Below are 27685 nucleotides of genomic sequence, written 5' to 3'. Positions count from 1 at the left end.
GAAAGAGAACCAGAGCTCTGTTTGCACTGTTTCTGGAGCTTGCTCCAATGTTTGGACTTTCAGTTAGGTGAAATTAATTATACTTATGGCTGAAGCCACTTTGAATGGGTATTCTTTTCCTTGTAGCCCCAAACATCTTTATTAACCATGTCACCAGAGTTACAAAAATAAATGAGACTCTATTGCTGCCTTTAAGAAGTTTCTATTCTAGTGGGAGACATATATGCCAACAACAAATTTCCATAAAATGTAATTATACTTGCTGAAATAGAAGTAAATAGCAAAATGGTAGTATAATAAAGAAGTACCTGTCTTCCCTTGAAGACTAGGCAGAAAGGAAAGTATTCATACAAATAATATTTTGAGCTGAGACTTCAAGGTTGAGTTTAACAAAATTAAATGGTGATATGTGCATTTCTAGAGGAAAGAATAGCATATGTTAAAGTAGAAAGGCAGCATTTGGTGACTGGGGCACTAAAAATAGCTTAGTATTATCTGGTTATCAATAAAGTGGTGGGAGAGTTAGGAAATCACCTAGACATCCTAGCAAGTGCCAAATTATGAAAGACCTTGTATACCAAGCTGAGGAATTTAGCTTTTATTCTAGAAAAAAAAACTATTCTAAAATCTTGACTAATGTAATATGATTGGTACATTAAAAAGTTCATTATCAATGGACTTGCAGTGTGCAAGATGGGTTGAGAGAGATGGGAAGACCAAGCAAGAGGCTATGTAGATGATGACTGGATAAATGACCAAAACAAAATAGCGGGGCTATGTTAGAAAGTTGAGAGTTGTTTGGCTTACAAGTTCAACAAAATCGGTGGTAAATGATTATTTAGTACTAAGGAATAAAGAAAGTGTCAGCAAAACTCCTTGATTTCTAACTTGGATAGTGAGTGCCATCCACCAACATAAGGAATATAAAAAGACGTGTATATTTTTCAAAAGATAATGGTAATATCAAATTTGGGTATGCTGAGTTTGAAATATCTGTAAAACATCTAGGTGATAGCTGGCCTGCAGGTGAAACTATAAGACAAGAGTTTAGGAAAGACATCTGAGCTAATCACTGGCATGGTTTTAGGAGTCTTTACCTTACATTCTCTAACACACTGAACTGTATTAAGATGATTTAAGATGGTAAATTTTGTTACAAGTTTTAAAGCACAATTTAAAAACTACAAAAGAAATTTGGCCATAAGTACAGCATAGGCTATGGCCAATCGGAACAGATGCCAGCTGTAAAGGGACACACACATAGCATGGGCTAAGTCCTGGGTGATACCATCATTTAAGGGGCTGACAGGGGGATATGTCAACTAGTAGGAATGGCAACAAGGGACCACAGAGGTGCTAGAAAGCAAAGCTGAACAAAACAAGAGAACATGCAAGCTCAAAAGCCAAGACTGTAGAGAATTTAAAAGCAAGGAACATGGGTGATGCTTGGCTAAAACTATCAAAGGCACTGAAGGTAAGGTTTCAGAATCATAGCAAAGGGAATAATAATTCAAAAAACCTTGCCTGTGGATTAATGCAAATTGTCTTAATACTCAAGGTATAATGTAATTTCAAAAATATCTATATTATACTGAGAATGTTAGGTTAAAACTACATAAAAATGGAATCAACTGATCTACTATAGTATTCATAATCTAATCTAATCTCAAGAAGCAAATAAACCATAAGGTTGGAGTAGGAAATAGCTACCCACTCCAATATTCTTGCCTGGAGAATCTCATGGACAGAGGAGCCTGGCGGGCTACAGTCCACAGGGTCACAAAGAGTCAGACGTGACTGAGCGACTAACACTTTCAAGGAAGACAATATAGAAACTCATAACATAAATGCCAGTAAGACAAATATATTAAAAGATGTGGGGTGGCAGATTTTTTTTTTTTATGTCATACAGGATGACAAAGGAAGTAAAAAAATGAAAGATTGAGACAAAAATCAAAGGAGACAAGAGACATATTTGAATGAAATATAAAGGCTCAAAAAGACATATAGGTGAGGGGAAATGAAACTGACCAATTTGGTTCATGGACACAATGACTCTTCAGTGAGCGGAGCTGGAGGCAGGGGTTGTGTGACAAACTTCCAAAGACACATTTTAAACTGAATTTTTTTCTCTTCTTGCAATATTTTCTATTCTCAAACAATATCTTTGTTCTTTTCTTATAGGTAGAAATATTGAGGATGATAATCCACTGGAAAGACAATTCATGGTTCTTACATTTAAACCACGAAATAAATTGGTTCACAACTGGATTGAACGACAAAAAATACTTCAAAAGCTCCCCTCTTCCTCTTTGTAAAACTGCTGTGATACTTTTGAGTCTAGAAATCAAGGCAAGACCAAGACTTCTGATGTTCACATGGCTTTTGTTCTAGAGGTTTTGCTTATTTTGTGAGCATAAATTTACCCAGTGGATTCAGGAAGAAGATGAGTAGTTTTTTTTTTAAAGCAAACGATGAGTCAGCAGGAGGTTCAAAGTTCTCCACATGGAGTTGTCACTCCAAGCCCTGACATCAAAATCAATGGAAAGTGGCGCCAGTCTTTTTCTAAGTATAATTTGCAGTGGAGAGGAAGTTAAGGAAAACTGTGAGGAGAAGACAGTTAGGAAAAATGGGTAGACAGATATGCAGCAAAGATGGGGGCGGGACCAGGAGGATTATTAAACTTGAAGCTGGCAGAGTGATCCAGATTCCACGTGGGATGAATGCAAACATCACTGGACTAAGGGTCACTTGACAACACGTTTTCTTTTTCTTTTTTCTTTTTTCAGGGTATGGTATTTTATTTATTTATTTTTTTTATTTTAAATTAATTTTATTTTATTTTTAAACTTTACATAATTGTATTAGTTTTGCCAAATATCAAAATGAATCCGCCACAGGTATACATGTGTTCCCCATCCTGAACCCTCCTCACTCCTCCCTCCCCATACCCTCTCTCTGGGTCATCCCAGTGCACCAGCCCCAAGCATCCAGTATCGTGCATCGAACCTGGACTGGCATCTCGTTTCATACGTGATATTTTACATGTTTCAATGCCATTCTCTCAAATCTTCCCACCCTCTCCCTCTCCCACAGAGTCCATAAGACTGATTTATACATCAGTGTCTCTTTTGCTGACAACACGTTTTCTGCAAAGCTAATGGACCCTGATGCTGGGAAAGATTGAAGGCAGGAGGAGAAGGGGATGACAGAGGATGAGATGCTTGGATGGCATCACCGACTCAATGGACATGAGTTTGAGTAAATTCTGGGAGGTGGTGATGTACAGGGAGGCCTGGCATGCTGCAGTCTGTGGGGTCGCAAAGAGTCGGACATGACTGAGTGACTGGACTGAACTGAACTGAACTGAAAGGGCCCTGATGGAGTAGGAAATGGCAACCCACTCCAGTATTATTGCCTGGAGAATCCCTTGGACAGAAGACTCTGGCGGGCAACAGTCCACAGGTTTGCAAAGACTCAGAAGTGACTCAGATAACGACAAGCACACACGCATCCATGCCATACCTTGGAGTACATCCTTGTGTCCCCCATAGCACAACCTCCTAGAGATGACCGTTCTTCTGACTTTTCTGTCTTTACTCCTCAATTACTGCCCTCTTCAGCTTAGAGTCCGTGATTCATCACTTCAGCCCAACCTGGAACCATTACTGACTACACTTTCTAGTTATTATTAATTCCCTTGTTCCAATATACTTTCATAGAACCTTTCTGACAAAACAACCATGGAAGAATCTTACCACCACCTCCATCTTTTCTTCTACCCACTTAAAGAGACACTTCTTGAACGTCTAGCTTCATTCCCTCTGGTTCTCTATTTCTGATTTTGGCCATTCCTCAGTCTCCTTCGCTGGCTTAGGAGACTAAATTTTTACAGGATTGGATTCTGTCCCAAGTCCTCTTCTCATTCTACATGTACTTCCTAGGAGATCATCACTCTTGAGACTTAAGCTATGTTTTACTGTACATGCGGACAACTCTGGTATCCAAGACAAAAAAAGTGAAAAGTGAAGTCGCTCAGTCGTGTTCGACTCTTTGAGACCCCATGGACTGTAGTCTACCAGGATCCTCTGTCCATGGGGTTTTCCAAGCAAGAGTACTGTACTGGATTGCCATTTCCTTCTTCAGAGGATCTTCCCTCCCCAGGGATCAAACCCAGGTCTCCCGCATTGTAGGCAGATGCTTTACCGTCTGAGCCACCAGGGAAGTCTGGTATCTGTATTTTTAGCCTAAACCTCCCTGGATTCATATGGCTAGTTTACTTAGTGGCCTTGCAAGCAGCTCAAACTTGATGTATCCAAAACTGAACTCACATCCACAGTTTAGTAATTTCCACTACCATCCACCCAGTATCTCTTTAGTCTCCTTTCAATCTTGATTCCCTTTCTCACGTCTCTAGTTCAAGTCATCACTCTTTCTCATCTGGACCACTGGCACAGCCTCCAGTGCTACCGTTACCTAAGTCATCCTCCACTCTTTTGTAGAACAAGCCCGCTTAAACCCAATTTCATCATGTCACTGGCTTCTTCAAAAAAGCTCCAGGGGCTTTCAATTGCCCTCCAAATAAAATGTGATTGATTTCTCTAACAATCCTTAAAGAACAATTTAAGGCTGTGGTATTTTCAGCATCATTCAGAACCTCCTAGACATATCCCTTCTCATCTGCTCCTCACCCAACTCAATGCTTTGTCCATACTTGAATTTTTCAAGAAATGCCAGGATCCTTGTTGCTTCGTCTTTACTTCTGCCATTTCCCTAGAAGAGGAGGACTCTGACTCATCTGACCCCACTCCCCCACCTGTTGGCCTAGGCACACCTATGTATCCTTCAAATCTCCTATCAAAGTTCCTTTTTTCTAGAGAACTTTCCATCTACCAACCGTCCCCTTCCAGACTGAATTATGATTCTCCCATAACATTCTATATCCTAGTGTTTGTAAAATGTAGCTATTTAATTCTCTTACTTTCTGAGAGCCCCCAAATTGTGTTTTTCATGGTCAATATTATATCCTTCGCATCTAGCATACAACATAGCACATGGTAAGGCTTAATAAGTTATTTGTTGAATTACTGTATTGATAAATTGATTATACTAATACATACCAAATGCTTTCTTTGAAGTTAAAAAAACTGAAGACAATATTTTAGAGCACTTTTAGGTTAATAGGAAGACTGAAAGGGAGGTGCAGAGGTAGTCCCAGCTACTCCCTGCCTCCATATATGCAATGGCTTTCCTCACTATCAACATCACTCACAAGAATGGTGGAGTTTTAAAAATTAAGGATGAACTTACATTGATGTATCATAATTATCCAAAGTCCATAGCATACCACCCAAAGTATACCTTAGGGTACACTCTTGGTGTTGTATATTCTATGGGTTTGGGCAAATGTATAAAGCCATGTATCCATCATTATAGTATGATACAGACTATTTTCAGTGTCCTAAAAATCCTCTGTGCTGTGCCTGTTCATCTCTCCCCACGCCGATCCTAGGGCCACTGGCAACACTGATCTTCTTAGTGTCTCTATACCTTTGTCTATTCTACAATAGCCTATGGTTGGAATGATACAGTGTGTAGACTTTTCAGAATCACTTATTCTTTTGTTTTTACTTCTTTCACTCAGTAATAAGCATTTAAGGTTCTTCCATGTCTCTCCATGGCTTGAGAGCTCATTTCTTTTTGGTGCTGAATAATATTCTCTAGCTTGGTTGTAATATAGTTTATTTATCCATTAACCTACTACTGAAGGACATCTTGAGTGCCTCCTAGTTTTGCCAGTTATGAACAAAACTGCTGGAAACATCCAGGTCCAGACTTCTGTATGGATATAAGTTTTCAATTTCTTTGGAAAAATCCCATGGAGCAGAAAATTGCTGGATTATATGGTAAAAGTATGGTATGTTTTCTAGTGTAAAGAAACCACCAAACTGTCTTCCAGAAGAGCTAATACACTTTGCAGTCCCATCAGTAGTCAATCAATGAGAGCTCCTATTGCTCCACATCTTTACTGGCATGTGGTGTGGTCAATGTTTTGGATTCTGGCCATTCTAATAGGTGGGCAGTGGTATCTCATTATTTTAATGTGCATTTCCCTGATGATCTATAGGTGGGACATCTTTTTATATGCTAATATGACACATGTCTTCTTTGGTGAACTGTCTGTTTAGGTCTTCGACCCATTTTTAATCAGGCTGTTTGTTGAGTTTTAGGAGTCTTTTTTTTTTTTGGTCTGTTTTTAAAATAATTGTCCTTTATCAGATGTGTCTTTTGCTAATATTATTTTTTTTCCCAGTTTGTGTCTTGTCTTCCAATTCTCTTAAAAGATATTCTTTTCTGGTACATAAAATGACAGCTAACAGTTGGAGAAAGAATTTCACCTGTAACTGAGAGGATATTGGAAAATGGCTTCTCATCTCCCTGAGAGTGACATCTCCTGCTGACTCTAACTGTATACTTTATCTCTTTCCAACTAGTGCATTATTTAAGTGGTAGTCAGTTGAAGTGGCATTATGATAGGGCTTTTCTGCTCCTCGACTTCTTTGGAAGACCATTCTATGTTTGTAGAAGTGTGCCAGTGGTTTCAATGTTCAAAACAAACTCAGAAGTGATGTATAACATTGTCGTCCCTACAGGAGTAAGCAGTAATTTGACTCCAGATGATTTTGAAATTATTACCTCTACTTAACTGCAGATGGTGATTGCAGCCATGAAATTAAAAGACGCTTATTCCTTGGAAGGAAAGTTATAACCAACCTAGATAGCATATTAAAAAGCAGAGATTAAAAAAAAAAAAGCAGAGATATTTCTTTGCCAACAAAAGTCCGTCTAGTCAAGGCTATGGTTTTTCCAGTGGTCATGTATGGATGTGAGAGTTGGACTGTGAAGAAAGCTGAGCACCGAAGAATTTATGCTATTGAACTGTGGTGTTAGAGAAGACTCTTGAGAGTCCCTTGGATTGCAAGAAGATCCAACCAGTCCATCCTAAAGGAGATCAGTCCTGGGTGTTCATTAGAAGGACTGATGCTGAGGCTGAAACTCCAATACTTTGGCCACCTGATATGAAGAGTTGACTCATTGGAAAAGACCCTGATGCTGGGAGGGATTGGGGGCAGGAGGAGAAGGGGACGACAGAGGATGAGATGGCTGGATGGCATCACTGACTCGATGGACGTGAGTCTGAGTGAACTCTTGGAGTTGGTGATGGGCAGGGAGGCCTGGCGTGCTGCGATTCATGGGGTCGCAAAGAGTCGGACACGACTGAGCGACTGAACTGAACTGAATAATATCTATGCAAGAGTACCTCAATAATTAAAAATATATGTTTATAATAACAGTAAAAAATTACCCCTAAAATCCCCCTTTTATGGTGCTTCTGTTGCTGAGATGAGGAAATGTTCCCAAAATGCGAACAAAATGATTTAGTTTAATTCTATTTATGTAAGTCCCTAAATGTTTTCCAAATGACAGTGGAACCTTCTTAATAGTTGTACCAAGTGTTTCACACTGTGTCTTTATTTTATTATGAAGGCTTTACAAATTTCCATTCTATGCTAGGCAAATGGCATTCTTTCTTCTGAGTAAGCATTAGAAACACTATTGATAAGAAATATTTTTCTCCTTGGAAGAAGCTTTAAAAGGATTGGAGAAACACATTCAACAATCCACATTATCTTTCTTAATTACTATGAACCTATCTGTAAATTTTTGTCTAAAAGAGGGGTCAATAAGCTACAGTCCTCAGGACAAATCCAACCCACCACTCATTTTTGAAAATAAAGTTTTATTGGAACAAAATCACATTCATTAATCTATGAATATACTGATTATGAATGCTTCTGTACTTCAGTTATAGAGTTGACCTTTTGATTTGCAAAGCCAAAAATATTTACTATTTGGCTCTTTACATTAAAAAAAAAAGTTGCCAGCCCCTGATTTAAAACCTTCTTGAAGTGATTTATGTCATTAACCTTTACCTCTCACTGAAATAGTAAATTCTCCTAAACTAGTAACTTACTTTATACAAATAAAGATTTTTAATTTGTCCCAAATTACAGCTTCCAAACTTCACAAGGCATCTCCTAATTGCAGTATGCTATGATTTGGTGAATAAGTTCCTGTTCTCTCCAATGTATTAATAGTTAGAAGGAGAGACTAGAAATAGGAATAATGAAGCTTCTGTCACGAGTTCCCGCTTATTCAGTTTCCCCCACTATAGCAACAAGATCATCTTCTTTCTTGAAAGGTATTTTTAAGATAAAAGTAGGTATTATAAACTTGTAAAGCTTTTTATTATATACCATCATACAGATTTCAACATTTTGTTTTCCCCATTTCCAGCTTCACTCACTGTAGTCATGACTTGTTTCTGTTGATATTCACATGGCAGTCTGACCTGCCTTATTCCTTTAGCTCCTCTGCTGTTGTCAGTGTATTCCTCGAGCATGCATCTTGGTTTGGCTTATTCCTGTGCTCCTCTTTTCTGCCCACTCAGTTCTGCCCACTCATCCATTTCAATCTACTTGCACCCACTGCCTTTCTCACACTGGCTTTTACTATAATGCTCCAGATTTATCCAGTTGTGAAAAATATACTCTGGTCTAGGAGCATGCTTAAGTGGGGAACTGGCTAGTAGAGGGGTCAGCAAGATCCATTTTGATGAGTTCTAACAAGGCTGTTAATTCCACCTTCTTTTATTTTCAAGGAAATTTCAACATCATCTAGTCCAGTGGATTTTAGTGCTTTTTAAACATTTAACTCCTTTCAAGTGAAATCTTAAGAGGACCTACCATGTGAAGCATGAACAGGAGGAGGGCAGTGGACTGGTTGAAATAGGAGATGGGCGGCAAAAAGAGGTATGGGGACATACTGTTGGGGCATCTACGACATTACCTGGAAAATTCCATGGACAGAGGAGCCCGGCGGGCTACAGTCCATGGAGTTGCAAGGAGTCAGATATGACTGACCAAACTATGGCAGTGAGGGCAGAAGGGAGGCTTTCTAGAAGAGATGATGAACCCTAGGTTTCTGGTTTGTGTGCTTGGTTGGATGAAGTCCAAGGCAATATTCATTTCAATTATTTCATGCCAAAAAGTGGGGTCCATTTATTCACAGCAACTGAACAAAGAAAAGACTATGCAGTATTTTCAGAAAGTCACCTCTAAACATAAACACTTAAAAGAGTTTACCAAGCGGGTTGTGGTATTGTTTATGAGGAGATGAAATGAAGCACTGTTTAAACAGATTTCTTTAACTGATTTTGAACTGTAGCAGGGCACTAGACCTATAGTGCCTTGTGGTCTTCTCCCAGATCTACTTTTTATAATTCTGCCACTGTACTGGTTGTTTGATCTTGGAAAACTCTGAAAGAGATGGGAATACCAGACCATCTGACCTGCCTCTTGAGAAACCTATATGCAGGTCAGGAAGCAACAGTTAGAACTGGACATGGAACAACATACTGGTTCCAAATAGGAAAAGGAGTACGTCAAGGCTGTATATTGTCACCCTGCTTATTTAACTTATATGTAGAGTACATCATGAGGAACTCTGGGCTGGAAGAAGCACAAGCTGGAATCAAGATTGCCGGGAGAAATATCAATAACCTCAGATATGCAGATGAAGGAAATGGCAACCCACTCCAGTGTTCTTGCCTGGAGAATCCCAGGGACGGGGGAGCCTGGTGGGCTGCCATCTATGGGGTCGTACAGAGTCGGACACGACTGAAGCAACTTAGCAGCATGCAGACGACACCACCCTGATGGCAGAAAGTGAAGAGGAACTAAAAAGCCTCTTGATGAAAGTGAAAGTGGAGAGTGAAAAGTTGGCTTAAAGCTCAACATTCAGAAAACGAAGATCATGGCATCTGGTCCCATCACTTCATGGGAAATAGATGGGGAAACAGTGGGAACAATGTCAAACTTTATTTTTTGGGGGGCTCCAAAATCACTGCAGATGGTGACTTCAGCCATGAAATTAAAAGACGCTTACTCCTTGGAAGGAAAGTTATGACCAACCTAGATAGCATATTGAAAAGCAGAGACATTACTTTGCCAACAAAGGTCCATCTAGTCAAGGCTATGGTTTTTCCAGTGGTCATGTATGGATGTGAGAGTTGGACTGTGAAGAAAGCTGAGCACCAAAGAATTGATGCTTTTGAACTGTGGTGTTGGAGAAGACTCTTGAGAGTCCCTTGGACTGCAAGGAGATCCAACCAGTCCATTCTGAAGGAGATCAGTCCTGGGTGTTCTTTGGAAGGACTGATGCTAAAGCTGAAACTCCAGTACTTTGGCAACCTCATGCGAAGAGTTGACTCATTGGAAAAGACTCTGATGCTGGGAGGGATTGGGGACAGGAGGAGAAGGGGACGACAGAGGATGAGATGGCTGGATGGCATCACTGACTCAATGGACGTGAGTCTGAGTGAACTCCTGGAGTTGGTGATGGACAGGGAGGCCTGGCATGCTGCAGTTCATGGGGTCGCAAAGTGTTGGACAGGACTGAGCGACTGAATTGAACTGAACTGACATATATAGAATTGGGAGAGTAAATAAAGCTCAATAGTAACACCGTGGGAGAATCAGGTTTACCATCTCAACACTTTTTTTTTTTTTTTTTTAAATCCCATGGCCCTATCTTCCAGGAGAGAAAAAGAGAAAAAAGCTATTATATATTGCTTTTTACTGAAATCATTTCAATATATCCAAGGTTAGTACTAAGCATCAAGGGTGTTGTTGTTTAAGACTTAAGTTCACCTGCATGGCTTTAATATAAGATTTGGATGTCATATAAGAGAAGAAAATAGGGATAAGCAGGACTATGGTTCTTGAATTCATTTGGAAAATACATTACATAAGTATGAATGCTACAATAGAGTCGATTCCATGGTCGTGGAGTCTATTGCATCACCTGTACTACTAAGATCAAGTATGTTTCACATAAAGATTTAAGGATAGGTATGGAGTTTAGGGAGTGCTGTACTGTGCCTCCTTAGGATATGACAGTCTTTGGGATAACAACTCTCTGTAAGCTTTACTTTCCTCCTATGGTAAACAAAAAAAAAAGAAAGAAAGAAAAAAGGAATTCATGTGGAACCTATCTTATAAGGCTGTTGTAAGATTAAATGGAACAATCCATAAAGGGTATTTAGCAAAATGCCCGGTACAGAGCGAGGCGTTAATGCATGTTACTCTAAGATAAATATTAGATGTGTTCGGGTCAATGCAAAAGCCAGGGGGAATAATCAAAATGAAAGCAGGTATTATTTTTGAAAAAAGCTCTGATATACTTAGGTATTACTGGAATAGAACCAGACTGTGAGACCTCAGAGACCCTCTAAGGGAGTTAAACATGGAGTGACAATGTTGTTTTGCCTGATTTACATCGGATCTTTGTTGTAAAGCACATTTTCTTCAATATGCTCAATATGAAGCATTTATTCACCCAGATAATAGATACAAATCCATGCATTCAAATGTTCCTTGGAGTCAGAGATCAAGATGGAAATCCCCAGAATCACAGAGATTTGTGTCTATAAACTTGCTTATTATATTCACATTCAAAGAGGTTAGAAGGGATAGTGTCAGCTTTTTAACCAGAATCTTTTCATTACTTCTCCCTGTTGGGATTGCAGCACATGCTGTGAATGACCTCCAGAGATCCTCAAGCTGTATGCAGACAGCAAACTGAATCTGAAAGCTTTATTAGACAAGTTTGTCTTTCAGCTGGTGGGAATGGATGTCAGCTGTACCAGGAAAAAATAAAATTTCTTGTGAAACTGGGTCCTGACATTGAGAAAAAACCTCAAATCTGAGTGCATGCTTCCGTTCTGAGTCCTGTCCTTATTCGTTAAACATGGAGTACAGGTTCAAAAGAAAGAGGCATGTTTTACCTTAAAGAAATAAGAATCAGGAAGAAAAATAATAGGGCTCCTATTTTGGTTTTGTCGGATTTAGCAAGCAAAAATGCTTATCACCAAATCATAGGGTTAAATGTTTTAATACAGCACAGGGAACTATACTCAATATTTTATAATAATCTATAAGGGAAAAGAATCTGAGAAAAAAAAAATATACATATGAATTGCCATGCTGTACACCTGAAACTAACATGATATTGTACATCAACTATCAGTTCAGTTCAGTCGCTTAGTCATGTCTGATTTTTTGCGACCCCATGGACCACAGCACGCCAGGCCTCCCTCCCTGTCCATCCAGGTAAACTCCCGGAGTTTACCCAAACTCATGTCCATTGAGTCAACTATACTCCAATAAAAAATACTAATAATCAAGGAAACAACATTCTCACTCATTTCAACAGGAGAAGGAAAACTACCTCCTGTACTTAGAATCCATAGTAAACATAGGAAGTTTATTTATATCATTTATCCATAAATTTCTTCAAGAAGAAAGAACAGTCCTGGGAAACTGAAGTGACAGTGGCAATTACTTTATTTTAATAATGTCTCCCACTTTTCTAGTGGCATGTTATTTAGCTTCTGCTTTTTAATGTGGGATAACAATGATTTTTTGAAGTTGTGATAACTATCTCAAAAGCAAGAACTGAAGGTGTTAAAATTCTGACTTTTCTCCTATGGTAGGTTATAATTCAATTTAGGCACTGATCGAGTTAGTGCTGTTAGCAATCTTGCATAAATATTAGAATAGCTACATGGAATGTTTGTTTAATGAACTCATCATAGGCTGGAAAGTACTTTGGAAAAGGAGATTAGAACATATTTTCCTTAAAATATTGAAGATGAGAGAAGAAATAAACTGTATAAATGTTAAGAGGAATATAGCATGTGTTGTTAGACTATAAAGTAGAGGTTCTCAAATTGGATATCAAGGCCCAGTCAAGAATGAGAGTTAAGGAATGAGATGGGAATGATTTAGGCTACAAGATTTGCATCAAAGCCACAGCACATCCCTATTTGATCAATATTGCAGCCTTTAAAAAACTTAGGGTTTACCATTGAGGATGTGCAGATGAATGTATCTGTCAGCTATGTCTAAGCTGAAAAACAAATTGAGATATATAAGAATATGGACAAGCACTGAAACCAAACTCAGGAGAAGTGGGCTTGAGTCCAGATTCTGCTACTAAACAGCTGGACAACCATATAAGCACTTAGTCTCTCTGGCATTATAATTACATAGGAGATCGACATACTTGATCCAACCCTAAAAGTACTGTTAATTTAGTCAAAATATATGAGTTTAACACTATCACATGCTTGTCATTGAATAAAAGCTGCATACACAAAAGGGCATGTTTTGATAAGCAAGATATAAAATAGGATCCTTTTGGAACATACAGTCTGTTAGCAAATGAAAATTAAATAATGACACAAATAGTTAATCAAAATAATGGCAAGGATACGAAAGAGAAAAGGTATACCTTGCCATATAATAGGTCAAAGAAAGAGCCTGTGCAGCTGAGATCTAAAGGATGAATAAGAAAAGAGATCATCCAGGTGAGAGTAGTAGGTATGGAAACCCTGAGCCCAGGAAGAAACAGACCTGCTAAAAGAACTGAAGAAAGCCAGAAGGGTTGGACTTTGAAGAAAAAGGCGGACAGTGGAACAAGAAGGGTAAGCAGGGGAACCACTGTCTAAGATCTGGTGACCATGTTCATGATTTGGAGACTTAATCTAAAAGCAGTGGGGGCACCATTACAGAATTATAAAAGAAGGAGGTTTATACTTTGCACGATTGTTCTTTATGGAGTATGTTTTTATGGGGAATGGATTAGAGGGAGGTGAATGAAATCAATTAGAAGGCCAGGCATCCATGATGGTGGTGGAAGGGATGCAGATGGACAAAATAACTTCAAAGATATTTAAGTATTACTACAATCAGAAGGATTTGGTGGTTGATTCAGTGAGGAAAGTGAGGGAGAAGGGGGTCTCCCTCCAGGATCACTTACTAGTACTGGCTTGATTGGATGCTATTGCTATTGCCTGAGATAAGAATTGCAAGGGCTTCCCTGGTGGCTCAGATGGTAAAGAATCTGCATGCAATGCAGGAGATCTGAGTTCGATCCCTGGGTCGGGAAGATCCCCTGGAGAAGGGAATGGCAACCCACTCCAGTATTCTTGCCTGGAGATACAAGAAAAGGGAGAAGAGGAAACTCCCTAGTTCAGTTGTAGACATGGTGGATTCGATGAGTCTGGGGGACACCTGAGTGCAGACATTGAGTGAGCTGTTGGATATATGGGTTCCTTGAATTTATGCATTGCATCCTTCTATTACTTTCCCCAAGTTCGCTAAATTCAAGAGTGATTCTCGGACCCTCTCTTACTAGACTTATAGGCACATTTGACACAGTTTATCAATTCCTTCCTCTTAACTCACTTCCTTCACTTGGCTTCCAGGTCTCTGTCTTGGTTTTCCTCCAACTTCCGAACTTATTACTATTACTTATTACTTCTCACCAATGAAGTCCTCCAGGGATCTGTCTTTGGGTATCTTCTCTTTTCTATCTATAGTCACTGCTTGGCTTTAACTAGTATCACCTCATAACTCAACTTTATGCTAAAAATTGCACATTTACGTCTCTAGGTTGGACCTCTCTCTTAATCTCCAGGTCATACATCCCTCTCCTTATACTCCACCTCCATTTGGTCAACTAGTAGGCATGTATGTGTGCTCAGTTGTGTCTGATTCTTTTGCAATCCTGTGTACTACAGTATTTTTGCCTGGAAAATCCCATGGACAGAGGAGCCTGGCAGGCTATAGTCCAGGGATTCACAGAGTTGGATACGATAGCACACACACACACACACACACACACAGAAAGACATGACTGGCTAAGCTAAAATGTGGAAAAAAAAAAAAACAACAAGTCCTCAAACAGCTGTCAAATTTAGTAGGAGCCAGTAGAACATTATAGCAGGAAAATAATATCACCATATAAAGGTAAGAAAAGGGAATGCTGACATTGTGATGTAACTGAGCTGTGAGTAGAATGGCAATTATGGAACTGGATCCAGTTCTGAAGCCCACGACAGAGAAAAGTATGGAAAACACACCTGGGATGTTAGAAGTGGGGGCACAGAGATGTTGAAACACTTGAGACACAGAGAGATTTAAACATTTGAGACAGCATTTTTTGTTGTTGTTGTTCACAGGCTATGGGGACTCACATAATTTGTGCCAGAAAAGCAAAATTTGAAGGGAGATTAGGTAACAGACTTCAAATAATGTCAAAATGTACTTTTCCTACTCAGAAAGTAATTTAGACAGTAACTGGAACTTGTGTTAGGCAGTTGAAAGATGGTTTCGAGTATAACAACAGTGGGGGAATGCCACCCACTCTTGATTTTTAAAAGAGTATGCAGTTAACCTTAAGATTGCTCCTGAGAGAGAGAGAGAGAAAGATCTTTTCCTGAAGATAGTGGGGAAGAATGAATGACCTCTCAAAGGCCACAATCTTAGAATCTATGGCTTAAGTGCAAACTATTATAGTTTCCTCCGTTTGAAATCTTTCTTTGAGGGTTAAGGTATATTTGGTTTCAAAATGATTCAGCAAAATTTTGGAAAATATTAAGAATACAGGGAGAAGCCTAACTTTTGTGGACTGTGGGGTGCCTACTCTCTCCTGAATGTGTTTAAAGAGTCCTAATTTCTCCTTAATAATAGCTTGAGAAGAAATACAACATTACGGTATATTCTATAATGATTTCCAGCAAAGGTCCTTTTTGGGAAGGAGTTAAATAATAAAAGAAGGCTATGGTAATTTTACTGTAATAAACCCTTTATTTCTATAAAAATGCAGGATATGAGTAACTGAAAAATCCCCAATGATCAGAATACTTTATTCAACCACTGATGTTATTCTCCTCCTTCTCCTACACACCCTACCCCCAACACACAGAAACTTCCAGGAATGCTGCCAACAAGCATTAGAAATGATAGATGTGAGCTTTTCTTCCTTTGCCAGTGCAGACCCCAAAGCTCAGCCCTAACCGGAGATGGTAACCAAGCCATAAAACTGCCAAAAGGTTAAGAGAGGAAGAACAAAAGGAACTTCATCATCACAAAAATGGATAATTAACATCTAAATACTCCGGTTTTCACAATCGATCACTGTCTTGGATATTAACAAGGACACCACTGTTATATCCTCCCTGTGAACCAGGGAACTTTGTTGAAGAACCTGGCCTGGAACCAAAGACTCCCCCTGCCTACATGTGAAGACTTCATTCTCATCAGTGTGAGCAGCACTGGGGACTCCTCAGTCAGGCTCCACTGGTGTCACTTTCCTTTCTATCTCATTATATTTCAAGCATCCTTACCTCACTGATATATAAAAATAACATTTAATTAATTAAGTAGTTTATTCCTGCCAAGAGCTGGAGGGTCTCTGTAGTTGCTCAGGGCTTTGAAATCTCTTGGGAAGGGTCAAAAATTCATTTCTTATCCTGTTATCATAATTGATTAGGGGACCTCCTATTTTCTGGTATAAAATCATATTCCTAGGGTTTTAGACTTGCAGGGAGTTTTTTTTTTTTTTTTTTTTTTTAAGGTTTAGAGGTTTTAATTCTAAAACCAAGGATGGTATAGCCTTGTTCTAAGTGTTTTCAATAAAACAGTCATCTGTTAATGAAACAGAGAAAGACTTGGCTGAAACTGATGAGCCTTATCCAAAAGGTTCAGCTGAGGCAGAATTAACAGTTGGAAGCCCAGCCAAAACTGGAAAGGCTCTGGGTGGCAATCCTTTCTGTGTTTCTGAGAAGGATGAGGACCCAAAAGAGGAGTAAGAATGTGAGAACTAATTGACAGCTTCCTTCCCTCCTTCTCTCATGATCACTGCAGACAAACCAAGGTCATTTTCATAATAAATGAATTTTTTTTCTCAGAATTTAGATCAAACAAATAAACAATATTCCAAGATTATATTTAAGTTCCAATTAACCACATCTCTTTACCAAATTGCCTAGATACTTAAAAGATAACTGAACTAGCCTTGGGTTGCTTTATTGAATGCTAGAGAGGCAAGTGAAGTGCAAATCATAAATGTAGAAATAATGCTATATGTGTTTGATATTTAAGTACAGCCTTCAAAACTTTAGATGATCAATAAATCACTGCTTGAAATACACTGTTCTGATTAATAACATAAGCTTTGGCATTACAGAGATGTATCTTCAAATACCCACTCTGCCACTTACTAGCTTTGGAACTTTGGACAAACTCTTCTGTTGTTTGGTTTTCTCATCTACAGAATGGGAATCACAACAAAACTCATGTAAAAAGTACAACCATGGCACTAATTATAAGCCTCTTTGTATTAATTTCGGTTCATTCGGAAGTAGACTATAAAACGAGGATTTGATTGTGTGTGTATGTTAATTACTCAGTCATGTCTGACTCTTTGCAACCCCATGGGGTATAGCCCCCTGGGCTCCTCTGTCCATGGGATTTTCCAGGCAAGAATACTATAGTGGGTTGCCATACAAATAGTTTAATTGGTGGTTTTCCCTGGTGGCTCAGTGGTAAAGAATCCACCTGCCAAGCAGGAGATGCATGTTTGATCCTTGGGTTGGGAAGATCCCCTGGAGAAGCAAATGGCAACCTACTCCAGTATTCTTGCCTGGGAAATTCCATGGACAGAGGAGCCTCGTGGGCTACCGTCCATGGGGTCACAAAAGAGTCAGACACGACTTAGCAACCAAACAACAATAACACAACTTTAATCGGCAGATGACACAAGGAAGCTGTGGTGGAAGAATAAGGAGATGAATAGGAATGGGAAGGAAGTCTCTACAGGGCATGCTAATAAAACAGGTCATCACTGTAGCCAACTGTGGTTCAACTCACTGAAGACCTCTGGTGTTCAGCCCTGGAGTTGTCCTACCCAAGGAATGAAGAGGGTGTGCTATTTATCCGTCAACTCCTCTCCATCAGTGGTTGAGCACTGTTCTAGCACATCCTCTACAAGTGAGTGAGCTTCTCCTATAGCAAGAGAAAGGGCCTGGGCAGAGTGATAGGTACTTGCCTTCAGAAGCCTGAGGGTTTACCAGAAGGACAAGTGCTGAGGGGCCATGGGTAGGCCATTAAGGGCCAAATTTGACCCACCTGCCCTTATCTGGTTTCTGTAAATAACCTGTTAATAGAACATAGCCATGCCTGTTGATTTACATATTATCTACGGTTTGGCTACTTTTAGTATACAGTGACAAAGTTGATCCCAAGACCCACAAAGCTGAAAATACTTACTATCTGACTCTCTACAGAGAGAGTGCATCGATCCTTTATCTAGTTGGTAGCACAACTGAGATTAGAATTTAGGCTTCTTGACCTCCAATACAGCACTTGCCTAATTACACTTGAGAATGGCTCCCTCCAAAATTAATTACAGGAAGAGATGGCTTTACCAGTGTTTAATCAACCAGAAACCTCTATTAACTGGCACTTCTATGAGTCTATTTATACAATGGTCATTCATTCCCAGTTATTACCCTGGGAAATCTGAAGAACTCTAATATCCTGATTTGGAGTCTTGACATAAAGCATGTTCTATATGCAATTTCTTTCAGAAATGCTAAATCGGGTATAGTGGAATGTGAATGTTCCCAGACCCAGCAGCTTGTGGGTAAGAAAGGATTCACACTGACATTTACAACTAGATCTGTCAGCTCTTTGCCTCCATCTGCCAAGCAGGCCTTCAGGCCCATGCAAAGTCCTGCCTGCCTACCTAATCGTTTATAAGAGTCTTGAGGGGAGCTGCGTATAAGCATGGCTGTTCCACCCACAGGTAGGTCTAAGCTGCTCTGCTAGGCAAATATTGCTAAGGCTTAGCATGCTGTACACCTCCTTGAACTCCCAAGCTCCACAGTTCTGGGTGGGGGTGGTGCTGGAACAACTGGAGTTCCCTTTGGCATCCACAGCGCTGGCTCTCATTCAAGTTCCATGCTACATTGCAGGCAGGAAGCAGGGATGAACTCCTTCCTCATTGATCATAAACCCTATGGCAATAGTTCTTAAAGTGCAGTCTCAAGACCAGCAGCATCAGTGCATTGTGGAGACTTTTTAGAGATGCAAATTCTCAAGCATTACCCCACATCTACTGAATCAGGACCTCCAGATTGAAGCCCCGCAGTCTGTGCTTTAGTAAGAAATGGGTGATTCTAATGTACGGTATAGTTTGAGAGTCACTGATGTAGGACTCTGCATATACACCAATGCTTTTATCTCCGCTTTCTTCCCTTTTTCTCAGTACAGTGGTTTGGGTGTTAAGATGGCCACAATAAAGCCATCCCTTCCCTGTATGCACATCCATTGGCAGTGACATCACAGCTCTCCCTTCAAAAGGTGAAGTCTTGAGCCTGGGCTGGACTGAAAACTTGCCTTGATGAACAGAATGTGGCAGAAGTGATGTTGTATGAATGACAGAGTCTAGGTGTCAAGACATCTTGTAGCTTTTACTTTCATCCTCTAGAAACACTGCCCTGAGAATGCCATATAATGAACCCAGTCCAGCCTATGGGAGGATGATAGGTGTTGTGAAGAACCAAGGTTCTCCAGCCAACAGCCAGTTGTCAGATATCTGAGGGACTCCATCTAGCTTCTGTTGAGTTTCCAAATAACTGCATGTACAAGAATGGCCCCTAGAAAGACCTTTAAAACACCTAATAAGTGAACCACAGCCCAACTGCAGACCCACAAAATCATAAGCAAGTAAATAACCCTTGTTTAAAGCCATTACATTTAGAGTGTTTTAATGCAGAGATAGAAAACTGAAGTAAAGAATACACCTGCCAAGCAGGAGACATGGGTTTGACTCCTGGGTTAGGAAGATCTCCTGGAGAAGGGAATGGCAACCCACTCCAGTATTCTGGCCGGGGAAATCCCATGGACAGAGGAGCCTGGCAGGCTACAGTCTATGGGGTTGAAAAGAGGTGGACACAACATAGTGACTAAATAAGAAAAATGATATACTTAGGTATCTAAGCAACAGCAACAAAAAGTTTTTTTCCAGTGTGCCTCTTTGTCTTGCAACCTGAAACAATTTATATAGCTCAGGCAGGACCACCTCATCATGTTACATAGATTAAATCATAAAGGAGCTTGGTTTAGTGTTTTTAAAAAGGTCCCTGGGCCTCCATTTCCACACATATAGAAGAAATACATTCAACTAGGTACTTCCAGTGATTATTCTAGGCTCAGAGTTCTATGATTTTAAGAAATTCAAATACAGTAAACTGATTTCTTCTACTCCTTAATTAGAGAAGACAGAAAAACATTTCTCGCTTTTACTCCTCATACACCTTAAGACTGAGTTAATAACATTAACTATGGGCTAACTGCCTTCCTATCTAGAATTTCCATTAGGTTCTTGGACAGAGAGATAGTACAGGCACGGCAAAAAACAAACAAACAAACAAACAAAAAAAACACAAAAAACACACAGGCTTTGGAGCCTGACACACTTGGATTATAACCCTGGCTCTGTTTCTTTCCAGCTGTATGGCCTTCATCTATTTCCCTTCCGAGCCTTGTGATCCTTACCTTAAAAATATTGTGTATAACCATACATACCTGGCGATTATTTTGATGAGAAAGTCATATATACAAAAGCAGCTAGAATAATAGTAGGAGCGCAATGGAAAAAAAATTATAATGATGAATGATAAATCATATTGTATTACAATATAGTACATGCAATAATAATCAGATAACAGAACTGTATTACAAATTATATTTTCCCTTTATATATTGTACTTATTTCAGATTATATTCCTGACTTCCAGAAATTTAAACAATTCTTAATTCTGATGTTTAAACTACCACATTAAGGAAAAAGGAATGTTTGATTTTATAAGCAGCTTTTGGCAGAAAAGAGCTGTCTGCGGGAGTCTCCTCGTGTCTTCTCACTAACTTTAAACCAGGCACCTCCAAGCTCTAATCATCACTGGCCTGAGCACATCTTTCACATCTTTTGATTATACAATACCTTGCCTAACTTGTTGGTTCCTTCCATAGATCAAAGAAGTAGAAATGAAGAATAAGTAATTAACAGATGACCAGGTCTCTTCTCTAGCTTTGCCTTCAGTAACCTCATGAAAAAAAAAAAAAAAAAAACGTGCGAACAAACTGTGTGAACAAGAGAATATCTAAACAAAGACCACAAGACGTTGCCAAGCCTGCGCGTAGTGAAGGATGGCACGGACTCTGACACCCCATTCCAATGATTCACTGAGATTATTTCCCCTCTTCCCTTAAAACTGTCATGACCAAGCAGAAATGTCAGAATTGCTTTTTGGGGACATGAGTTCTCTGTCTTCCCAGATTGCTGGCTTTCTGATTAATAGCAAGTGAGCTTTCCTGGTGGCTTAGATGGTAAAGAATCTGCCTGCAATGCAGGAAACCTGGGTTTGATCCCTGGGTTGGGAAGATCCCATGGAGGAGGGCATGGCAACCCACTCCAGTATTCTTGCCTGGAGAATTCCATGGACAGAGCAGCCTGATGGGCTACAGTCTATGGGGCTGCAAAGAGTTGGACACGGCTGAACAATTAACACTTTCACTTTCTGTGGATCCCTATACCAAGGCCACAGATATGGAGCCCCATACCAAGGTCATCTCCAGAACTGACTGAGCCCCATAGCAATCACTGCCATGAGACCCCTCGCCCCCCTAGACTGGCCAGCTCCCTGACCCCATATTAGGTAAAAATACCCACCCTAATCAATCACCTAATGCCACCCTTCCAGTAGGAATTTTCTTTGTCTTGAGCCTATAAAAATTGGCTACTAATGCACAAAAGGGGTCAGCGTCCCTTGGTCTGTCAGGAGGTCGACCCGCAGTGCTTGCAGTACCCTCATTACCTCTGTTTTTTGTTGTATCTTTGACTGGAACACTCTCCCCTCGATATGTACCTCGCTCATTTCCTCACTTCCATCAGCTTTCTCAAGTATTTGCTTAGTAGAAAAGATTCATTGACCCAACTTCAGGCAATCATGCCTTCATTCCTGCTCACTCTCTCTTATCCTGCTTTCCTGTTCTCCATAACTGTGCTTCTCAAAATTCAGCGTGCAAATTAATTACCTAGGGATCTTATTAAAATGTAGATTCTGATGCACTGGGTCTGGAGTGGGGCCTGGCATTCTGCATCTTTAACAAGTGCCCATTTGATATCAATCTGTGGACTAAACTCTGTAACTCTGAACAATATTGAGACAGTATCTGTTTTCTTTATTTGCTCATCCTGTTTCTCTTCCAATCAGAGTACAGCTGAACTTTGATTAACACTGAGGTTAGGGCTGACTTACTGCACAGTTGAATATCCAGTCTGCTCTGTGCACTTATGTTTCTGCCATTTAGGCAGCTCCTTCACATGCACAGATTCAACCCACCATGGATCATGTAGTACTGGAATATTTATTATTGAAAAAATTCTCCACATAAGTGCCCCGCATAGTTCAAACTCATGTTGTTCAAAGGTCAACTAGAAGGGTTTCATGAGGGGAGGGAACTTACTCTATGCTGCATTCTCAGCACCTAGTATAATGTTCAATACATAGAAGTTACTCAATAGATATTAAGTAGATGAATTAATATGTTTCTGGAAACTGAAACTGGAACTTTGAATCTATTCTCCAACAGAACTGTTATAGTCACATCTAAGAACTTTACAGGTTAAATAGATTTCTGTGCCCTGCCTTTCAAAACTTTCAACCATGTGAAAATAGCTTAAACAGGAGCATAAACCCATAATTATATCAGAGTTCAATAGAAACAAATTATTGGAACCAAATTTCTTTAGAGTTAGAGAATCTGAGGCTGAATATGAGGAGAAAGCTAGAGAACAAACACCAATAAACGATTATATAGGGACAAACTATGCATGTGTGCTGAGGGAACCAAAAATTACAGGTCATAAGAAGAAATAAACCTGATATAATTCATTGAAGATAAACACTGATAGAGAAATTTTAGTGTCCCAGATTGACCAAAAAAGAGGAAGAAGAAAGAATTCTCACACATCTTTTTAAAGTATCTGATATCAAATTTAACTCTGATGTCTTCTTAGAAACCCCAGGGGTACACAAGACACACTGTTCCCAGATTGTAGAGCATCTCTAACCTAAGCGCTGTTTATGCCTTCTACTGAATTATCATTGTGCTACCTTGGGTGATCTTTCCATTGTGGTATATTTCTAATTGATATGAAATAAAAATCAACTTTACCTGAAGAACCATAGTTAAATACTGCAAATATCTGATCTTTGAAAAGTAGAAAAGGGAAAAAAAAGAAGCAAAAAACAAGAACAGAAAAAAAGAGATGTTTTTTAGTTCTATCTAATTATAGAATTGGTATAGCAGAAAAATTTTTTGGCTCCTTGCCCATGGGACTCAAAGCCAGCCTTAATATTGCCATGAGATTTTATGCATACCTTCTACTAAGAAATGAATAGAAAGTGAAAAAGAATAGACTGAAAATATGCAGTAAAAACAAAAGTTAAAACTACAGCTAAATGAAAAAACATTTCTCCCCCAAGTCTACTTGTGGTAGTCATGGTCCATTTTCCTTTTTCTTGAACTAAAAATGGAAGAGCTCTTAAGACTGTCTTCAGATGGAACAGAGGGAAGTGCTAGGGGGACTGTGTGTATTTCTGTGGTTTGGGGAATTTTTATATTTTTGGTAACACTGCATGGCTTGCAGGATCTTAGTTCCCTGACCAGGGATTGAACCTGTGCCCTCTGCAGTGGAAGCACAGGGTCTTAACCACTGGACTGCCAGGGAAGTCCCTGTGTGGGTATATTTGAATAAGATTATCTAAAGGATATAGGAGATGGGGTCCTTACATATTTAGTCTTGGAGGCTCTACCCTGATTCCCTCTTCAGGAACAACACACCCATCAGTCCGACTAGAAGCACTGATAGTATTCCTTACTGAGAATTGCCTTTGGCCCAGAAGACTCTTCTAAGATTTCCTTTTTCCTTCCAGTGGGCAGCCCCTGGGCAAAGGCTGGCTGGTTCAGGAATACAAAGGCCAAGCTCTATTCTTGCCATTCAGGAGGGCTCTGGACAACCCACTCAGCCCTAAGGCTCCTGTGGAGTGGGCTGAGGCCTCTCTTGCAGTCAAATCACCCTGCAGCCCCTCAGCCCCTTCTGCTATCTCTGCTATGGGTCTTTCTTCACTGTAGGTACATTTCTGGAGAGCACACCCCTATATACTTTGGTGACTCCATATGCTCAATCAATCTCTTTCCAAGGAACCTAAGCTCTAAGACATTTTGCATTGTAAATAACCCAAGTTTATTCCTATTTTCAGCATTGCAACTCATTTTCCCTTTAACCCAGGGAGCATCTCACTGTTGTGCTTTCGAGCAAATGTCCAAAGCCACAGAGGATGCGATCCAGCAGACTTACGTGCTCCAGTTGCTGTCAGTCCAGGGACTGGGCCAGGCCACTTTGCCCTCAGCTCTTGAAGTAAGTGGGTTACCGCCTTCCACTCCGAGCTCAGATCTTCTAACTTCCTCTTTAATAGAAAAGCATGTATGTTATTTATTCGATTAACATCTTGCAGTAACTTAATTCACTGAGTTATTAATTTATTTTGTGAATACATTATTGTATTTCTATCATATTTTACTTCTAAATTAACTTTTCTGGGTGGAATTCCTTTCAAAGGTATTTTAATTAAATACTTCAACCAACCTCACTACAAATTTTTATTGATTGTTTGCTGCATACAGGCTCTTGCTCCAGGCACAATTTCATTGAAAGGACAAACATAGAGTGCAAACATTATTGAAAGCAAAACAAATAAACAAAAAATGTCATCTCAGCAATTGGCTTGACTGTTTTAAATAGTATCTAGTGTGGCTGCATACCAGAATTTTCCAGAGGATGTTAAAATTATCTTACTGCCCTGGCTCACTCCGGATCAATCTTATTAGCAACACTTGGAAGGAGGGGCTGAGGTACACATGGGGATAAGCCTCTGAGTCCACTTCAAGGAAGTACTCTTGTCCCAAATGGTGAAGAACATGTCAGTAGACATCCTTCAGGTGTCAGGTGTCAGTTCCTTCTGGGACTGTCTCTGCTATGGTGATCTACCTTGCCTAAGGACTTGCCCTTCCCAGGGTGGCCCTTATTCAAAGACTGATCAAGGTGAGAGTATAAAGGCTCAGCCAATTTGGTTCAAAGCAGGACCATTTTGAGGGTCATTTTAGCTGCAGTAGGGTCAGCCAAGCCTGTATATGGTCAGTGACGTGTATATGTTAACAAGTGGCTCTCTGGGGAAAACAAAGAAACAAATTGATTTTAGTGTTTGCTAATTTCTGTGGTGTAGATTGTCCAACTATAGCCAATTTTAGTTACCAAAAGAACATCAAGTAGCTCACAAAGTGTCTGGAAATTTGCTAATAGGTCCTCAGGAACAGATCCAAGCCACTTCCAGTGTAACGCTGGATAATCGTAAGATAACTTACTGTCAGTAGAATGTGAGGAGAGGTAATATCTGTCAGTTCTGGGCTGATCCTTATAAAAATTGAGTGAGGTTTCTCCATCCATTCTTTCCCTTTCCACTAGCTGGAAGCAGAGAACTCAAAGGTCCTAGGTCAAACTTTCTCAATGGATTGGGGGGATAATTTATCATAATACTTTGGAGCAGTGGTTCTCATATGTTGGGGCCATCAGAATCACCTGGAAGACTTGGTAAACCACTGACTGCTGGCTTTCATGGAGAAGGCAATGGCACCCCACTCCAGTACTCTTGCCTGGAGAATCCCATGGATGGAGGAGCCTGGTAGGCTGCAGTCCATGGGGTCGCTAAGAGTCAGACATGACTGAGCAACTTCACTTTCACTTTTCCTTTCATGCATTGGAGAAGGAAATGGCAACCCACTCCAGTGTTCTTGCCTGGACGATCCCAGGGACGGGGGAGCCTGGTGGGCTGCCATCTATGGGGTCACACAGAGTCCGACATGACTGAAGCGACTTAGCAGCAGCAGCAGCAGCTGGCTTTCAACCTTAGAGTTATAGATTCAAGAGATCTTGGGTAGGGCCCAAGAATTGACACTTCTAACAATTTTCCAGTTGATGCTGATGTTGATTGTCAAGGACCAGAGCCTAAGGCATCCATTATAAGCAATGAATTACCTAGCCATCCTCAATGGAATAGATATGTATCATCCTTGATAAAAATAAGAAAATAGGTCTTAAATTATTTTCTATAGGACTTAATTTTCTTGAAAAACCCCACTTAAGCAAAGCTGCAAAGGGAATAAATACTAAAATAAATAGTAAAAAGTTATCACTTCCTATTTTAACTATCATCTGTGCTCTTAAGGTAATTTATTCTATTATGTCTGACCTCATGTCAAGTCAGGGCTTTTAATTTCTTCTCCCAGAGTACATGCTGTCAAACATTTACTATCACATCAATGAATATTATTTCTTTTTATTTATTAAAACATAAGCCTTGAATCTAAAAGTGAACAACAACAACAAAATGCCTCTGATCAGTGAGGAAAAACTACCATAGAAAGTCATGACACGTGGAAGATATTTTTCTGTTCTGACATCAGAGCTAAACATTGAGAATTAAATATCATCCAAGGCTGGTGAATTTATATTTATATATATATATATATATATATATATATATATATATATATATATATATGTATGTATTTGGTCTTTTGATTCCCCTGCTAAATTACAGTGAGTTTCCAGGGAAAGAATAATAAGAGGAACTAGAAGTTGTTGATAACAACAGCAACAACAAATAGCAATAGATATTAGGGAAGAGACAATAAATGTAAAAGTAGCTATCTGAAAACATCATGATCTTAGGTCACTTATTGAAGGGATAAGGGTGCGGCAAATGGTCTTATACGTTATATAACCTATAGGAAGTCACCTGTATATGCTGAGAGACAAAGAGGGTGAGAGGAAGAGAGAGAGATTAGAGATTGACTTACATACTGCTGAGATCTGCCCACTCTTACACTCAGCAAGCATATGGCCCCATAGTGAGTAGGCGAGGAGAGATGGGAATTTGCTGTTTCTACAGTTGGCTTAGGTTTCACTTTCTTCTCATGGTGTAAGCATCTCACTGCACTGAGTTAGATTTTAAATATTTAAAGTATTTATCTAACAGCCTGCCTCTGAAATAAAATTAACTATTTCATCTGGGTCTCAACTGAAGATGCAGTGATCAGTACTGAACTTCGTACTCCATGTGCACAATGAAATTGAGCAGGACCCTGTGGGGATCCTGGGCACAAAAACCTTTCTCTGTCCCTTATTTCTTGTTGGTAGGAAATACGCTTCATTCAGCCTCCATGACTTTCCCTGTGTTCCAAAGCTCAGGTTCAAATAGTTGCTAATCAGGAAAGGGACGGGATGCAAAGACAAGGGAGAAACAGGCAAGAAACAGCAGAGCAGCCTTGATGCAGGTTCTTGGTTCCACCTCAAGGGATACACAGAACAATATCTTTGAGCTCTTCTGCGGAACTAAAACCTCCAACAAATGGAAGATGTTAACTACTTGATGAAGCATTCTTCATTCCAGAGACAAGGTTTGATAACCTCAAGATCCACAGAAGCTCATCAGGAGACCCCTGAGGCCAGATTAAAGAAATGCAGGCCTTGCACACACCCTTATCCTTATCAGCAACTCAGCCCTTGAACCATTTCTATAAAACTC

General features: G+C 39.8%; 1 protein-coding gene across 9 annotated transcripts in view; it reads right to left on the bottom strand.

Moving 5' to 3' along the window:
* DMD (dystrophin) overlaps window positions 1-27685 on the bottom strand; it is a 2362639-nt gene that overhangs the window by 715509 nt on the left and 1619445 nt on the right. For all 9 annotated transcript variants that reach the window (XM_070783459.1, XM_070783466.1, XM_070783462.1 and 6 more), the window contains one exon: window positions 24400-24508. In XM_070783459.1, coding sequence (XP_070639560.1) covers window positions 24400-24508 — 109 coding nt within the window. The remainder of the gene's footprint in view (window positions 1-24399; window positions 24509-27685) is intronic.

The sequence above is a fragment of the Bos indicus genome, chromosome X (genome assembly GCF_029378745.1).
Source record: "Bos indicus isolate NIAB-ARS_2022 breed Sahiwal x Tharparkar chromosome X, NIAB-ARS_B.indTharparkar_mat_pri_1.0, whole genome shotgun sequence".
In the NCBI taxonomy this organism is placed as follows: domain Eukaryota; kingdom Metazoa; phylum Chordata; class Mammalia; order Artiodactyla; family Bovidae; genus Bos; species Bos indicus.
Note: the sequence above shows the minus strand (reverse complement) of the source record. Positions and strands in the feature narration are given on the sequence as shown.